General features: G+C 41.6%; 1 protein-coding gene across 1 annotated transcript in view; it reads left to right on the top strand.

Annotated features, from left to right (window-relative positions):
• The window catches only part of LOC101548562 (centrin-2-like), a 31,835-nt gene extending 22,373 nt beyond the window's left edge, over positions 1 to 9,462 (top strand). Inside the window, exon 2 of the mRNA XM_055132219.1 lies at positions 8,941 to 9,462. Coding sequence (XP_054988194.1) covers positions 8,941 to 9,462 — 522 coding nt within the window. The remainder of the gene's footprint in view (positions 1 to 8,940) is intronic.
• Positions 9,463 to 19,266: the final 9,804 nt, after the last annotated feature.

Genomic DNA, 19,266 nt, shown 5'->3' on the forward strand with positions numbered 1-19,266 from the left:
AGAAACCAAGGTCGGATGCATATAGTGCATGCGCCTTAACCCTGCACCAGCTCCCCAGCCCCAAGGAAAGATCTTAGATACTAAACCATTGCAATGAGGAAGAGGGTCCAACATGGATTAAACTCAACTCGAAAGAAACTTAAAGAAGAATTTGTATAAGTGTGAGTGGCAGAGAAAGTATCTCAGGGTTCGGGGAGGGTAGGAGGGATGTTTGGTGTACCGGTGGTGGAGAATGGGCACTGGTGAAGGGATGGGTTCTCAAACTTTGTATGGTGGAAATATGAGCACAAAAATGTATAAATCTGTAACTGTAACCCTCATGGTGATTCACTAATTAAAAATAAATAAATTTTAAAAAAAAGAAAGTATCTCAGGGTTCTAAAGAAAACTAACCCATGAGGTAAGGCTATGTGAGTTCACTGAAACTTATCAAGAGAAGTAACAAACCCCCTATATTTACGACAGACAAATCCAAAGAGCCCTTTGCCATAAAAACTTTGGTGCTGGGGCCAGAGCAATAGTACACCACATTATCCCTGAGCACAAAACGAGGAGTAGCCCCCAAGATGTTTGCCTTGCACAAGGCCAACCCAGGTTCAATTCTTCAACACCCCATATGATTCCCTGAGCACTGTCAGGAGGAGTTCCTGAGTTCAGAGCCAGGAGTAACCCCTGAGCACCGTTTGGAGTGTGTCTCCCTGCAAACAGTTTGCTTCCTAAAAAAGTCTTGCCTATGTTCTGAAGGAGACATAGCAGGTCTGTGGAGGAGACTTGCTGTATCAGTTACAACTCTGAAGGGCGGAGAGAACCTTCCACAGCACCAAGGAAAAATGGATTCTGAAATATTCCTACAGCAAAATGCACCAGCAATGGCAGTGAATGTCAGGCATATACACTTTTTTGCGGGGTGGGGGAAAACAAATCTCTGGGGAATACACACACACACAGTGTGATTCCATAGAGTTCAAAATCACTACAAAATCTGGGCGGTCAAACTCCAAAGAGTGGCTGTGGAATGAGCGACGTGAGGGTGGGGTGTGGTGCTGCTGAGGGGAAGGGAGCGGCGGGAGGGGCTGCAGAGGAAAAGGTGATGCTTTCTCTAAAAACAAGCACTGCTCATTTTTGCCATGGTTCTTTTTCCTTGTATCACTTAAAACATCATTTGTTGGGAACCAGAGTGATAGTACAGTGGGTAGGGTGCTTGCCTTGCACATGACCAAGCTCTATACTCTTTTGCTTTGTTTTGTTTTGTTTTGGGACAATGTTCTGGGGTTACTTCTGGCTCTGAGCTCAGGAATTGCTCCTGACGGTGCTCAGGGGACTCTATATGGGATGCCGGAGATCAAACCCAGCTTGGCTATGCAAGGCAAGTGCCCTTTCCACTGTACTATCATTCAGCCATTCTCTTGACTAGGCCTCAGTCTTAATCAAGGAAGACCTGCAGACTCTCCCCACTAATGTTGGCCATTAACACCTCCAGCCCCACCACATACATGCACAAAGAGCCTTGGACCAACAATATCATAGTTTCTGTCATAACCTTAGAACTACCCCCTACTCTCCCCCCAAACTCAAGGTTGCTAGAGAATTTACTGTCCTAGCCCCCAACTTGGTGACAAACATATTGGTCCCTGCCCAAGGCCCTCCGTGAGCAGTAACTTTAGAGCTACCACTGAAGTTCCAGAACTGTCATTTTGTCAGGTGAGGGGCATGTGAATTAGCCCGATTTTACCACGCATGCACATGTCAAAACATCACACGGTACAACTCAAATATATGTTTTGTCAATTTTAAAAAGGATTGCAATGTTCACACTTGCAACCCTCTGGATCAACCCTTAATACATTAGTGAAGGGAAATAATCAGTTGCAGAAGCACAAACGTTGGATTTCACTTCTGTGAGGAATCTAGAACCGTCCAATTCATAGTAATAGAAGGTGGTGGCTGAGGCCAGAAGGAATTAGGGATAAAGTATATGCCTACTAGATAGAGTTTTATTTTGGGAAAATGACAAGTTCAGGAGAGGAATGGAAGTGATGGTTACACAATAAAGTGTCCAGAATGCCACTGATTTGTAGGCACTCCATGGAGACTGAAGCAGGGGGCTACAAGGACAACTCAAGTTGTAGTACAGAATTGGGGACTGCTTTGATCCTGAAATGGTAGCATTTCTTAGTGCAAATGATGCATCATTTACTACTATTTGTTTTATTTTGTTTTAAAGTCACTCGCAACTGCGCTTAAGGCTTATACCTGGCTCTGTGTTCAGGGATCAAATCCTAAAGACATCTGTGGTTCCAGGGATGAAACTGGAATTAGCCTCATGCAAGGCAAATGCACCATCCCTGTACTATTTCTCTGGCCCCTTTACTAAAATTTAAAAATTAGAATTAAGGAGCTAAGGGGCCAGAGCTATAGTACAGTGGGTAGGGTGTTTGCCTTGCACTCTTCTGACCTGGGTTGGATCCCCGGCATTTCATATGGTTCCCTGAGCACCTCCAGGAGCAATTACTGGGTGCAGAGCCAGGAGTAACCTCTGAGCATTCCTGGTTTTATCCCTGAGCACAAAACCAGGAGTAGCCCCCAAATACTACCGATGTGGTCCAGATCTCCCCAGAGTCTTAGAGATTCTATATAGTGTTGATAATTACACAACAGTATGAATGTACTTAATGAAATGAAATTGTACATTTAAAACTGACTAAAATGGTAAATTTTATGTTTTGTATATTTTATCACAAAAAATCCAATATGATAGTAATTTTTACTTTTTCAAATATATTACAGAATTCACCTTAGATGACAGTAGAAGAAAACCAACATTCTGTTCTTTATTTGAGGGTATGTCAAGTTCTTTTTTTATTGATTGAGATTCTGTGGTTTACAATGCTATTAAGAATGGTTTCTCATGCGTATAATTCCAACACCACACCCATCACCAATATGCCCATCTCCCTCCCCCAAGGGCTCAAACACCCCCTCCCTCCCAACACCCCTAACTCAGTTGTGTGGATAAATTCTCTCATTATGTTATCTTTGAGCCTTTGTTGTTAATATGCCGTGTAATTTTAAGTCAGATAAGAGAGATCATTCTCATATCTATCCCTTTCCTTCTGACCAACTTCAGTCAACATGATACCTTTGAGTTCCATCCATGTTGCTCCCAATTGCATAGGTTTGTTCTTTCTTAGAGCTGCATAGTATTATTCCACTCTGATCAACTTCTTGATCCATTCATCTATGGGCTTGTGAGTTGTTTCCATATCTTGGCTGTTTTACCAGGTCTGGTGATAAACAAAGATATGCATACATTCTTTTGAATGAATGTTTTTGTGTTTTGGGAATAGATGCAAGAAGTGTTATGACTGGGTTGTATAGTAGTTGTATTCTTGTTTTTTTAATGAGTCTTCATATTAGGCATTCCAAGTTCTATAGCCCTCTGTAGAGCAATTTGGTATTTAAAGCATTAAAAATGTCTGTACACTTCTAGCTGAGGAGTTAGCGGGAAAGGAAAGTGCATAACACAGAGCCCAAGTTTATTCCCAGCTCTCAAGGCCCTTCTGAGCATCACCAGATGTAGCCCTGGAAACCCTTCCCTACCAGTCACTACATCACTGGGCCCAAGCACTAAACTGTCAGACCCACAGCCCCTTCCAGGTATCACCAAAAGGGGTCTCAGCCTCTGAGCACTTCTAGCGAGTTCCCTGATAAAATGTCCATGAAATTTGAGAGATGGTTCAATAGGCTGAACACATATTTTGCCTGCAGGATGCATGGGTTCAATCACTGGCACTCTCTGGTTCCCAGGGCACCACCAGAACCAACTCTCTAGCACTGCACTAGTTTGGAGGCAGTCTGAGCATTGAAAAGAATGATTGAAATGAATTGAAACACTTCCAATATTTATAAAACCTTAAATTCATAACGATCCTTCAAATTCATTATTTTCTGTAGAGCTTAAAGCAAGAAGGTTGAACAAGTCATTATTCTGATAATTGAAAATAAAGAGCATCAAGGAGTCATTTGCTTTTCGGGTAGGAAGTATATTTAACGCAATCAAATAATTGATAAGGAAAAGTACTTTATAAATGACTACAGATAATGAGTGTGAAAGGAATGTTATAATAATATCTTCCTTTGGGAACTAATTAAATAATGAATCTAAGTAATGGTTACCAATCTGTGTTAAAGTCCACTGGAAGCTTAACAAAAACCCGATAGTAAATGAAGCACACTGACCTCATAGGAACCCAATGATGTTATTAGAATTAGTTGAAGGATGACGATCCTCAGTGTGTTCTTTCTGATTTGATGCCTGGAGAGCAGGAAGAGCCACCTGGGAAGTGGAGGGGGGAGAATAACATCTTCACTGAGCTCTGTAGGGCTATTTATTAGTCTAATGGAAAGAAATACTGGGAATAGAAGAATAGTACCAGAAACTCACAGCCCAAACGTGGGAACATTTTTGGGAGATTTGCCTTAGAGTCTTCAACACATATTTGGCATGAAAATAAGAGGAGGGCTGCATCCACCAGCCTAGCTGAAACAAGGCGGCCAACAATACCAAGCGCTAGCAAATCATAAGAAGAACAAACTATACTTTTGGGGCCGTGTGGGGGAGTGGGTGCTGAGGGGGGGTGTCAATGAGCACACGTTTGGAAAACTGTCTGGAAATATTTAGAAGGTGATCACACTACCTGGGAATTTCACTCCTCTTTACTTAGCCCAAGAAAGGAGTCCACAAAACACACCACACAAAAATGTATCCAGGACCTCTACTTAGATTAGTCACACACTGGAGACAACAGGAATACTGGTAAGTAGATTGGGCTTCATCCATACATTACCGCCAGGAGTAATTCCTGAGTGCATAAGCCAGGAATTAACCCCTGTGCATCGCTGGGTGTGACCCAAACATCAAATAAATAAATAAACAAACAAATTTATTTATTTATATATATTTTTTTGCTTTTTGAGTCACACCTGACAATGCACAGGGGTTACTCTTGGCTCTGCACTCAGGAATTACCCTGGCGGTGCTCAGGGGACCATATGGGATGCTGGGAATCAAACCCAGGTCGGCCACATGCAAGGCAAATGCCCTACCTGCTGTGCTATCACTCCAGCCCCTAAATAAACAATTTTTTTTTTTAAAGTCAGAACAGTGGCTATGTCTTCAGGACAGAATAGAGTGAACAAACTCAAAACCCAAAGAACACAATGGACATTTTCTCTTCATGGGTATATTCTATGTCTTCATCTGAGTATTAGTTGCATGATCGTGTTCATATGTTTAAACCATGAGATTGTACAGTCAAAATGAATGTATTTTATGCCAAGACACAAGGGACTTTTCTCCAGAGTTGATGTTATCACTGAAAGAGTAAGAAAGAAATGCATGAATGCCTGAGGATAGCTGGGTGTCAATCCTGATGTCATGGGTTCAATCCACCATCAGTATGCACAGGCCTGACTCAGTCCTGCCAAACTTCCGGTCACTACAGCAAAAGGAAGGAAAGAGGGCATTTAAAAAGAAATGAAATACACTAAAAAGGAGTGGGAGAGATAGTACAGGGGATAAGGTGCTTGTTTGCCTTCCTTTCTGTCGGTCCTGGTTTGAATTCCTATGACCACATATGGTCCCTGAAGCACCTTTAGGGGTTACTTATGAGCACAGATCCAGGAATAGCCCTGAGCGTGTCTGGGTGTGTTCCCCAAACCAAAACAAACAAAAACACTAAAACTAAAAATAAAACAAAACAAAAACTCAGGGCTTTCTTGTTCCTAGGAACATTAAGATACTCCTGAAGGGAAGAGTGTTGGAACATTGTATGACTGAAACAAAATTGTGAACAATTTTGTAACTGTGCATCTTTACAGTGATTCAATAAAAAATAAAAGCAAACAAGCAGACAAAAAGGATATACTAAAAAGGATATACTATTATATATAAATATATCATATACATATCATAAAATCTTTAGGTTCAAAGACATCTACATTTAAGGGCACGTCACTGACTAGGAAAAATTAGGTGCAGCTAGTGATGTATATTAATAGATATTAATTGAATTAAAATTAAATCAAATTAAAAAATTTGAGGGGCTGAAGTGATAGCACAGTGAGTGGGGTGTTTGTCTTGCACGTGATCAACCTGGGTTCGATTCCCAGTATCCTACATGGTCCCCCAAGCACCGCCAGGAGTAATTCCTGAGTGCAGAGCCAGGAGTAACCCCTGAGCATCTCTGAGTGTGACCCAAAAAACAAAATTAAAAAAAATAATAAAAATAATTAAAAATTTGAAACTATTGACATGTCACACAGTTGTAGGAAATAATACAGAAGGATCCCCAAGATGTCACTTAATAACATTATGCAAAATGGTAATACAATATCACAGCCAGGTTGCTGATATTATGCAATGTCCTTGCACAGAACTTTCCCTTCATTGACCTCCCCCTAGCCACACCCACATGCCTACTTCTGCTCCCCTGTGTTTAATATTTTGTTTAATATTTTAAAGCAAAGTTGAAATTGTATATTTCAAGTCATTACTAGTTTCAAAGCCACTTTATATAGACATTATATAAAACCATAATTGCTGGAGCTTGAGACTGAGTACAGGGATCAAGGTGTTTACCTAGTATCCTCTCACTCCTGGAGTGAATTTCTGACTCCACAAATGGTCCCCCAACTACCAGGGGAGTATCCCCTTGGTCAATGTCTTGGCTAGAGAGATAGTACAGCAGGTAAGGTACTTGCTTTGCTCGTTGCTGACCAGGGTTCATCCCCGGCATCCCAGATGGTCTCCTAAATGCTGACAGGAGTGATCCCTGAGTGCAGGGGTTGGTCACTCCTGAGCAAAAAGCTAAGATTAGCTGAGCATAGCTTGGTCTGACCCATACCTGCCCCCAATCATAATTGCTATATAAAATTCCTGACAATATTTTATCTTATCATTTTATCATCAGTGGGATGATGATGATGATGATGATTTTATCTTAAGATTATACTGTATAATGTGTCAACTTTTCCCACTATTGTTGAACATTTCATTTTTTTTTTGTTATCTGTTCTAAATAATACAATGATTACCACCTGGTGCACTGATTTTTTTAAGGAGAGGTGATTTGGGCCACACCTGGATTTGCTCAGGATTTACTCCTGGCTCTGTGCTCAGGGATCACCCCTGGTGGTGTCAGGGAACCATATGTAGTGCCAGGAATTGAACTCAGGTTGACCATTGCCAGGCAACTGCCTTACCCCCTCATTGTACTATCTCTCTGGTTCTACACATCTTTTTAAAATCTCTCTTAACCGATGAGAACTGAAAGTAGACTATATACCGAACATGAAGGCCACTCAATACCTCTATTGCAAACTACAACACCCAAAAGGAGAGAACAAAATAGAATGCCCTGGCGAAGACGGAGGGTGGGGTAGTGGGGGACGGGGTGGGAGTGGTGAGAGGGATACTGGGATCATTGGTGGAGGTGAATGGGCACTGGTGGAGGGATGGGTAAATGATCATTGTATGAGTGAAATACAAACACAAACGTTCATAAGTTTGTAACTGTACATCACAGTGATTCTCTAATAAATATTTTTTAAATCTCTCTTAACCTAATTTGGACTTCATAATTTTTTATTTTTTGCTTTTTGGGTCACACCCGGCGATGCACAGGGGTTACTCCTAGCTCTGCACTCAGAAATTACCACTGGCAGTGATGAGGGGACCATATGGGATGCTGGGAATCAAACCTGGGTCGGCTGCGCGCAAGGCAAACGCCCTACCCGCTGTGCTATTGCTTCCGCCCCTGAACTTCATAATTTTTAAAACCAAACTCAACTTATTTTTCTGGGTTTTACTTGATTATTCCATCATCACTGAAGTGTTTAATCTTCTTTTCTAATATATTAGATATTATTTTGCTTGTATCGATATTATGAGGTATTATATCTTCACTTCATTTTTTAACTAAAAACATTGAAGAGTGCAAGGTATTTGACAGAGCCGTATAGTTTCTCATGAGAAAGAACTTTCTCTCTTCTGATATTAATCACTTATGGGAAAAGGAAATTACAATTTATTACTGTTTATATTCTTGACACTTTAGACATTCACAGCAGATGCTTTATCACACAAGCTTGTCTGACTGCAGACAAAGTCTCTATTAGTCATATGCCACATTTAGTTACTTACTGAATCTCCACATTAATCCCCAGCTTTTCCTTTATTTGCCATGATTGTTTTAGCCAGGGGTCAGCAAAATAGTACCTGCAAGGCCCATTTGGCTCACAACCGGTTTTTGTAAATAAAGCTGTATTGGAGCAAAGTTATAAATGTATGTCTATGTAGCTTTGATACTTGCTTCTGTGTAGCAAAAGCAGAACTGAATGATTGTGACAAGGACTGAATGATTCAAGTTCCCTTATACATCTGTATTTTTAAAATACTGCTGGGAATTTTTTGGAGGAGTCACAGCCAGCAGTGCTCTGGGCTTACTCCAGGCTCTGAGCTCAGGAATAATTCCTAGCAGGCTTGGGGGACTGTATGGGATGACAGGGATCAAATCTGGGCCAGCCAGGTGCAAGGCAAGTGCCCTATCTGCTATACTATCATTCTAGTTCATACAGCTGGGATTTCTTCTTTTTTAAAAATTTTATTTATTTTTATAAAGCTATTCACAATAGTTCATTACAGATAATATTCAAACACCAGTCCCACCACCATGCACCTTCCCACCACCATATGAAAAAATATTGTTGTATTTCATCCCCCCATACACACACACACACACACACACACACACACACACACACACACACACACGCCCCTACATTTTAAGTGGAAATTAATTTAAAGTTCTAAAGACTCCATTGCCTCTATTGCCCACATCTTCACTATGGACACCGTTTCCTCTGCTTCTTCTTGCCCAGAAGGTTTGGGCTTCAAATTTCATGAAGGTAAACATGGCATCCGCCGCACAGAGAAAAGGGAGGAGTCCAAAACCAAAGCTTACTGAAGATCAGATCCAAGAGATTCAGGAAGCCTTTGATCTCTTTGATGACGATGGAACTGGGATCATAGATGTCAAAGAACTTAAGGTGCCAAAGAGGGCACTTGACTTTGAACCCAAGAAAGAAGAGATCAAGGAAATGGCAAGCAAAATTGATAAGGAAAGGCCTGGGAAAGTGAACGCTAGTGACGTTTTGGCTGCTGTGACTCAGAAAATGTCTGAGAAAGATACCAGAGAAGAAATCCCCAAAGCGTTCAAGCTCTTCAATGATGATGAAACTAGAAAGATATCATTCAAAACTCTCAAAATGATGTTCGAGGAGTTGGATGAGAACCTTCCTGACAAGGAGCTTCAGGAAATGATTGATGAAGCCGACCAAGATGGAGACAGAGAGGTCAGTGAGCAGGAGGAGTTCCTGCGCATTATCTTCAGCCTTTATTGAGACCAGTCTATTTCTACTGCAAGCACATCCAAATCTACCTTAGATCCTGCCTGTGTGAAACTTGTCTCTGTGCAACACAAACGCTTCCTGCCTCTGAATCCCTGTCTAACTTTAGCCACCAGATCGGAACTGTTTTTGACCTCTGAAAGTTCTCTCTGCTAGTAAGTTCTTTGCAAGATGATCTGATGACTTAAATTCTCTAAGGCACATTAGAAGAGCACAGTGGAGGAAAGGGTCTCAGAGCTTCTACTTCCCTGCCAGTACTGCTCCCTTCGTCCATGCATTCCACTTTTATCCACCCACAGGAGGATTTCCTGGACAAACTCATCTTGTGTCAGTGTTCCTCAAGCAGGGATATCTCTTTGATGGATCCTGTTTTAATCGACACCTGTGCTTTCTTTTTTATAAAACTCTCACTTGCATTTGGATGTGTATTTGTGCTACTTTGTTATGTCTTTAAAATAAATTCTTGGGACTGGAGCGATAGCACAGCAGATAGGGCGTTTGCCTTGCACCGCCAGGGGTAGTTCCTGAGTGCAAAACCAGGAGCAACTCCTGAGCATCGCTGGGTGTGACCCAAAAAGCAAAAAATAAAATAAAATAAAATAAAATAAAATAAAATAAATTCTTTCTTGTTTTGAAAAATAATTAAACTTCTATTATCAATATTCTTAATATTTAGAAACAAAATTGATGTTGTATATTGATCTAACTAGTGAGTTTGTTAAATTAGCTTGTCAACTGCTGTAATAGAACCTTCAGATTTTCTACATATATAATCATGTCACCTTCCCACGCTCTGAACCGCCCCCCAACCCAATTTTGCAACTTCCTTTCCAATATCTTTCTCTTGGCTTATTGCATTGATTTGGACCTCTAATAAGGTGTTGAATATAAATGATAATAGTGGATATTTAACATTTTCTCAAACTTTGAATTAAAATGTTCAATATTTTACCACTAAATTAGATTGTAGCAATAAATTGGGGGGATGGTGGGGGAGCTACAGCCAATGGTGCTCAGGGGCCAAACCTAATTGTACTCCAGGGATCATATGTGAGGCTGGATCTGAACCATTCTTATGACCACAGCTGCATGCAAGGCAAAGTGCCATACTTCTGTACTCTTTCTCTGGCCTCAATAACTATTTTGTTAGTATTATTATAAAGGATGTCAATAAAATATAAAATCCAAATGCCCATTAAATAATTATATATATCAATAAAGAAAATGGATTCCTTTACCTTCAGCAATATGACGAACCTCATAGGTAAAACAGTGAGTGAAGAAAGCCAGGAATAAGACTATTCAATATTATTACACTTATAAGAAGTTTGAAAGTAGACAAAGTCAATCATAATAGTTCTGAATTAAGAGCCAGAAATGTATTAGATCTTGATTGAAGTGAATGGTACAGAGAATATTCGCTGAAAATGCACTTACAACTAATTCAATTTGATCTTTACAGAAGGAAAGTAGGTTTATACAGAAACTTCAAGATCTCTATGTTTCATATGAATCTATAGTGTTGCCAGCAAGGGCCGTTCTCATCAGCCAGCTCGTGCTCTTCCAGATTATCCATATGAAAGTTTCATGGGCCATGTTGAGCAGCGATAGTAAGAAGAAAGGTCCCTGTACATCCATGGGTGCCCAAATGAGAGCCTAGGTAAGAGGGGACCTCATCAGTCCTAGAAATGCACTGGAAGTGGGACTCAGAACTATAATCCAGAATCTGCACCAATGCAGGGCCTCTCCCCAGTAGGTACGTGGTGGTGGGGGGTGTGGCCTCTTGGGCTGCAGCTGCTCATGCAGATGCCAGTTAATTTCCTCTTTCATAGTGCATTGAACCCATATCTCGGTCTCCTATACTGAACTCTTACAAGGGTAGCCTGGTTACCTCAACCACACTAGGCCAATAGTCCACTAGCCTATTCTAATCAAAATACCCCCTAAACTCACCAAAATAACAGTGAACACAAGAATCTGTACAAACCTAATCTAAAAGAACATAGCCCCCATATCAATGCTAGAGGCCCCACATAGATCACACAGGAGCAACATAGAGAAAGGTAATATCTTTGAAGGGGGAAGAGGAGACCACCATCAACTGGAGCTCATCCAGAGTCCTCCCTGGAAGTGAAGGGGGACACTGATAGTGAACTGGAGGGATCTACCTCTATCCTATTACAGGATCATGGGGAAACAGCACAGGTCCCCACCATGAGAAATGGATGAAGAAAAGAGCCCTGAATCCTTGACAGGGAATACCCACAAACATATCTGATAAAGAATTCAAAGATGAAATGGTGAAGATGTTTAATGAGCTCAAAGAAACAGTGGAATGGTCAGCCAATAAAATACAGGAAGAAATGAGAGCATAAATAAGGAACTTACAAACAGAAGTGTCACTAATAAAAAAATTAGATAGATGAAATTAAAAACTTAGTGGGGGGAACTGGAGCAATAGCACAGCAGGTAGGGCATTTGCCTTGCACGCGACTGACCCAGATTTGATTCCTAGCATCCCATATGGTCCCCTGATCACCGCCAGGGGTAATTCCTGAGTGCAGGGCCAGGAGTAACCCCTGTGCATCACCAGTAGTGACCCAAAAAGAAAAAAAAGAACCTTAGTGGGTGCCTTCAATGTAGAATGACGACAGCCAAAGACAGAATCAGTGAGCTTGAAGAGGAGCTGCAAAAAGAACCCAGGCCAACAATAGAAGATGAAAAGAGATCTCAAAATTGCATAAGGGCAAGCAAGAGACATATAGAATGAATTCAAGAGGAACAACATAAGAATCGTCAGAGTACCAGAAGGACAGGGAAGCAAGCCCAATGAGGTAGTAACAGTTAAAGACATCATTGCTGGGGGGGCTGGAGCAATAGCACAGCGGGTAGGGCATTTGCCTTGCACGTGGTCAGCCCGGGTTCAATTCCCAGCATCCCATATGGTCCCCTGAGCACTGCCAGGGGTGATTCCTGAGTGCAGAGCCAGGAGTAACCCCTGTGCATCGCTGGGTGTGACCTCCCTCCCCCAAAAAAGACATCATTGCTGAGAAGTTCCCAGACCTGGAGAATGCAGGCATCCAGATGCAATAAGCCTGGAGGTACCAGCTAAAAGAGATTCTAATAAAAAGACTCCAAGACATATCATAATCAGAACGACAAATACCATAGATAGAGACACAATACTGCAAGCAACGAAGTCAAGGAATAAAATAATATACAAAGGAGCATCCCTTAGATTTACAGCAGTCTTATCAAACAAAACCATCCAGGCCCAAAGACTGGTAGGATTTAGTGGAAAAACTCAATGAAATGAATGCCTCACCAAGAATACTTTATCCAGCTAGATTCTCACTCAGACTCGAAGGAATGATACACTACTTCATGGATAAACAACAGCTCAGAAACTTCGTAGACTCAAACCGATCTTAAAAGAAGGACTGAAGGGGCTACTGTAAGACAAGACAAACCCCACAAACTCAACAAACTTCTTCAAAAAGATGGCACAAAACCCTATGACAATAATTTCTCTTAATGTCAATGGTCTAAACACACCAATTAAGAGACACAGAGTGACAAAATGGATTTAAAGGCTGAATCCATCATTCTGCTGCCTACAAGAAACACATCTGAACAGTCAAAGCAAACACAGAGTCAAAGTGAAGATTAAAAACAATTCTTCAAGCAAACAACTCCCTCAAAAAAGCTGAGGTGGCCATTCTAATATTTGACAACATATATTTCAGACAGAAAAAGATTAGAGGGGACAGTGTAGGCCATTTCTTAATAATCATGGGATATATACAACAGAGAGTCTTTTGCCCACATGCCTGGCTGTCTTCCCCGGGGGGACCCCTTGGAGGGGATGGGCTCCAGCTTCCCTCCCTGCCCCGAGCAGAGCTCCCGGCGGCCAAAGACCACCGGAACCTAGCCACAGTCATGCTCAAGGCCCCTCTCCACACATTCGGACAGGCCTCACACATGAAGGTACCGGCAGAGGAACCCAGGTGTGTGTAATCCCATCAACGGCCAACATCCAGAGACTTAAAAGCAAAGTGGCTTCATGAAACCTTATAACCTACTTTTCCCTCTGGGAGAAACTCGAAAGCTACTGAGAGCTTCCTGCCCACATGGACAGCCTCGCAAGCTTCCCATGGTGTATCTATGTGCCAAAGCCAGTAACCAGCTGAATCTCATTCCTTGACCCTGAAAGAGCCTCCAATGCAGCATTGTTGGGGAGGCCAAGAAGAGAGAGGCTTCTAAGATCTCAGGGATAGGACGAATGTAGAGGTTACTGAGACTGCTCGAGCCACTCGATGATCAATGGGATTTTGTGATTCGTGATATACAACAGGAAGAAATTGCATTCCTAAACATATACGCGCCCAATGAGGGGCCAGCAAAATACTTAAAATAACTGCTAATAGGGCCACTCTCCACCGAGATATGACCCGGGGCGGCCTCTCCGTTGCTGGATAACCATGATCCCGGAGGCCAGCTAAACTACTTTTGGTACCAGCAGCTTCTTGCAGAAATGTCTCTAGAATGTGAACTAAGCCATGGCCTCATGCCACCCCAGGAGGGGAAAGGTTTTTCTCTTTGCTTTTCCTTTTTGGGGGACTGGGGGAAGGCATGGCAACCGCCATCTTATAAGGACCACTACAGAGAGGTACGAGCTTGCAATGATGCAATTTCTGGCAGAAATTTCCCTGGACTTAGTTACTAAATTACTAAAATACAGAAATCGAAAACCTCGTGGCCAGGATAGCAGCCAAGCAACCTTATATCTCTTTATTCTCAGCAATGAAAAATAAATTATCAAATGCTTCCTTTTCAGCAGGTCTGATTTTGGGAGGGGGAACTTCAAGCAATAATAGTGAGTTCTTTTTGTGTAAATATTGAATGTAATCAAAGTAAAAAGAAAGTAAAGTGAAAATTATCAGCTACACAGGTGGGGAGGTAGGGGTGGGAGGAGAGGTATACTGGGGTTCTTGGTGGTGGAATATGTGCACTGGTGAAGGGATGGGTGTTCGACCATTGCGTAGCTTAGACTTAAGCCTGAATGCTTTGTAACTTTCCACATGGTGATTCAATAAAAAAATTTTAAAAAATTTAAAAAACTGCTAATAGACTTCAAGGAGGTCATTGTTAGCAACACAATAGTAGTTTGGAGACATCAACACCACCTTGTCACCTCTTGATAGAGACTAAAACTCAGGAAGGAAGTAGAGGCCTGAAAGAAGAAATGGAAGAGAGAGGGCTAATAGATAGATACAGGGCTTTTTCATTCCCCACTCCTCCCAAAGCCGGGTACATGTTCTTCTCCAATGTACATGGAACATATCCCAAGAGACCACATGATGGGCCACAAAACATACCTCAATAAAATCAAGAATCACTGTCACTGTCATCCCGTTGCTCATAGATTTATTCGAGCGGGTGCCAGTAACGTCTCTCATTGTGAGACTTATTGTTACTGTTTTTGGAATATCCAATACTCCACAGGTAGCTTGCCAGGCTCTGCCATGGGGGCATGATACTCTCGTTAGCTTGCCGGGCTCTCCGAGAGGGGCGGAGGAATCGAACACGGGTCGGCTGCGTGAAAGGCGAACACCCTACCGCTGTGCTATCTCTCCAGCTATCTTTTGAGACCATGATGCGCTGAAAATAGAAGTAAACCGCACACAGAAAAGGAGAATAATATCAAACACCTGGAAATTAAACAGCTCACTACAGAACAATCAGTGGCTTAGAGAGAAAATCAAAGAGAAAATCAAAAGATTCCTGGCAACCAACAAGAATGAAGACACAAGTTACCAGAACTTTTGGGATATGGCAAAAGCAATGTTAAGAGGAAAGTTTATAACTCTACAAACATTCCTCAGGAAGGAAGAGGAGGCCACAGAAGTAACTTAACCTCACAGCTTAAGATATTGGAAAATGACCAACAAAAGGAGCCAAAACCAGTAAGAGGAAAGAAATAATAAAACTTAGAGCAGAAGTCAATAAGCTGGAATCCCAAAAACAATCCAAAAGATCAATGAAACCAAGAACTGATTCTTTGAAAAAATAAACAAAATCAATAAACCATTAGCAAGACTCACAAAAAAGGAGAGAGAGAGATAACCCTAATGAAAAGAATCAGATATGAAACGGAGGATATCACAACAGAAACCACAGAAATTCAAAAGATCATCAGAGATTACAGCTATACAAACAAATTTGTATAGTAGAGTGGCAGGTTGCAAAATCAGTATACAAAACCCATGGGTTTCCTATATACAAATAATGAAAAAGAAGAAAGTGATATTAAAAAAAACAATCCCTGGGACTGGAGCGATAGCACAGCAGGTAAGGCATTTGCCTTGCACGCGGCTGACCTGGGTTCAATTCCCAGCATCCTTATGGTTCCCTGAGTACCTCCAGGAGTGGTTCCTGAGTGCAGAGCCAGCAGTAACCCCTGTACATCGCCAGATGTGACCCAAAACGCAAAAGTAATAAAATAAATTTAAAAAAATTAAAAAACAATCTCGTTCACAATCGTGCCTCAGAAAATCAAGTACTTTGGAATCAGCTTAACTAAGGAGGCAAAGGATTTGTACAAAGAAAACTACAAAATGTTGCTTCATGAAATAAAGGAAGACATCAGGAAATGGAGACACATCCCTGCTCATGGATAGGGAAAATTAGCGTTGTCAAAATGGCATTAGTCTCCAAAGCATAATACAGATTTAGTGTTTAATAATTTATCCTTATCCGAGCAGTCTTGGAAATCTCAACCCCGGGTCCCACACACCTGGGTTCCACTGCCAGCTCCTTCATGCGTGAGGCTCATCTGAACGTGTGGAGAGGGCCCTTGAGCATGGCTGTGGCTGGGTTCCAGGAAGAGATATGTCTCAACAAATGATAATCATGTGTCCACATATGTAAGGCATTATGTTTGAACTGCCAGTCAAATTTTCCCCCCCATAGTAAGAATTTAAGGGTTCAGGATGTGGTTCATTCAGAGCCTATATGACTTGCACAGAAAGCTACAGGCTTGAACCCTGGCACTGTCCCATATCAATCAGAGTACAATCCCTGGTATGATCAGCTGTAATCCTACCTGCCATAAGCATACTCCCTGTGTACTACAAACAAGTGTGCCACTTCCAATTCCACACAAAAAGTGCTATGAGTACATTAAAGAATTTAAGAGAAAAAGATAATAATGTTAAAATATATAGAAGTCAGTCATACATACGGATAAATAGCCACTTTAATGTCCTGGGGTTGAGATCTCTAAGACTGCTTGGATCAGGACTGGGCCTCTTTCACCAAGATTTTCTAGTAGCTAGGCGGTCCCACCCAGAAACTGCTCCCGATCCATGTAATCCCATCAATAGCCAACATCCAGAGACTATAAAACAGCTCCCTAAAGCACGCGGCCACAAAGTGGCCATGCAACATCTTATAGCCTAGTTCTCCCTCTCAGAGAACCTGGCAAGCTACCGAGAGTTTCCTGCCTGCATGGGAGAGCCTGGCAAGCTCCCCGTGGTGTATTCATATGCCAAAACCAGTATTAATGATGGGTCTCATTCCCCTGACCCTGAAAGAGCCTCCAATGCAGCACTGTTTGGAAGGACGAGTAAAGAGAGGCTTCTAAAATCTCAGGGCTAAGATGAATGGAGACGTTACTGAGACCACTCGAGAAAATCAAAGATCAATAGGATGATGATGATGATGAATTTATCCTTACAGGGATACCCATGATATCTTTCAAAGAAATAGACAAAACACTCCTGAAATTCATATGGAACAATAAACCCCCATGAATAGCTAAAGCAATCCTTGGGGAAAAAAGGATGGGAGGCATCACATTCCCCAACTTAAACTGTACTACAAAGTGGTGGTAATTAAAACATCATGATATTGGAATAAAAACAGACCCACAGACCAATGGAATAGGGGTAAATATCCTGACACAACCCTCAAATATATGATAATTTAATCTTTGAAAAGGGAGCAAGAAATGTGAAGTGGAGTAAGGAAAGCCTCTTTAACAAGTGGTACTGGCAAAAATTGGACAGCTACATGCAAAAAAAATCTTGGGAATCAGTCCTTTATCTAACACCATGTACAAAATTTAGATCAGAATGGATTAAAGACCTCAACATTATACCTGAATCCATACATGGAAGAAAAGGCAGAAAAAACTTTCACGATATTGAAGTAATGGTATCTTCAAAGATGAAATGCCACTGACCAACCAAGAGGAAGCAAAAATAAACAAATGGGATTAAAATAAACAAATGGGATTACATTAAACTAAGGAGCTTCTACACTTCAAAAGAAACAGTGACCAAGATACAAAGACCGCCTTTGGAATGGGAAAGGTTATTCACCCAAAGCCCTCCTGATAAGGGGTTATTATCAAAGATATACAAGGCAATGATTGAACTTTACAAGAAAAAAATCCAACTCCCACCAAAAAATGGGGAAAAGAAATGAACAGAATAGCCATGCTGTGGGACCCAGCACCAGGCTGTTTCATTTGGGGCCCGGAAGGGGGTCAGGTGAGGCCCTTCCCATCTCCAACGGACCCAGTCCTGGCAGCCGAAAACCTCCAGAACTCAACCACGGCCATGCTCATGGCCACTCTCCACACACTTGGGATGGGCCTCACCCACGAGTAAACCTATACCTGCACCGAGGCTGCACGACATCTCATACCTCACACCACCCATACTCCGAGAGTAGCACACCACATTTAATGGGGTTTAAAGTAGAAGGCAACCAATATTGGAGGGAAATATATTTTTACATATATATGCATATGTATGTATATATGTATATGCATATATATACACATATATAAATATATATATGCACACGGACTGGAGCGATAGCACAGCGGGTAGGACGTTTGCCTTGCACACGGCCAACCCGGATTTGATTCCTCCCTCCCTCTCAGAGAGCCCAGCTAGCTACCGAGAGTACCCTGCCCACACAGCAGAGCCCAGCAAGCTACTCGTGGTGTATTCGATATGCCAAAAACAGTAACAACAAGTCTCACAATGGAGACATTACTGGTACCGGCTTGAGCAAATTGATTAACAATGGGATTACAGTGCTAACAGTGCATGTAAGCAAACATGGCTCAATGCTTAATAATAGTAAGTGTTGTTAAAAGTATCTTATAGAAGGGCTTAATGGCCCCTAGGTGAAATACAACAATCTTCACACACTCTCCTCTAAGGAAAGATTTTTTGAGAATTTTCATCGGTTAATTTATAACAAACAATATAAAATAAATAATTCAGTTCTGCTTTGGGGCAGCGGTTGGGGTTAGGGGTGAAAACATTCAAAATATGGTGGTGGGAAGGTGTAATGGTGGTGGAATTGGTATTCAAATATTAAATATAATCAAATGTTGTAGAAAATAAATGTTAGTGTGAATTTATAGTTTGATTTTTTATGATTTTTATACATTTTCTTTTCACATTAGTTCATTACAGATAATATTCAAACACCCACCTAACCAGCGAGCATCTTCCCATCACAATAAGAGGGAAGTGTGTGAAGGTTGTTGTATTTCATTCTGGGGCCATTTAAGCCTGTGTATACAAGAATACAAGCAAGTATGTTAAAACCAAACACATGTGTGCTACTTTAGGTACATCAGTGGGCTAGAGTGTAAGAGAGTGAGTGGCTATGGATGCGGCCATGTGCTCCAGGAAATACTGCAACACTCTCTTCCGGGAGCTTTATTTTATAGTCTCTGGATCTTGGTCGTTGATGAGATTACATGGCGCCAGG

This window comes from Sorex araneus, chromosome 3, assembly GCF_027595985.1.
Source record: "Sorex araneus isolate mSorAra2 chromosome 3, mSorAra2.pri, whole genome shotgun sequence".
Taxonomy (NCBI): Eukaryota; Metazoa; Chordata; class Mammalia; order Eulipotyphla; family Soricidae; genus Sorex; species Sorex araneus.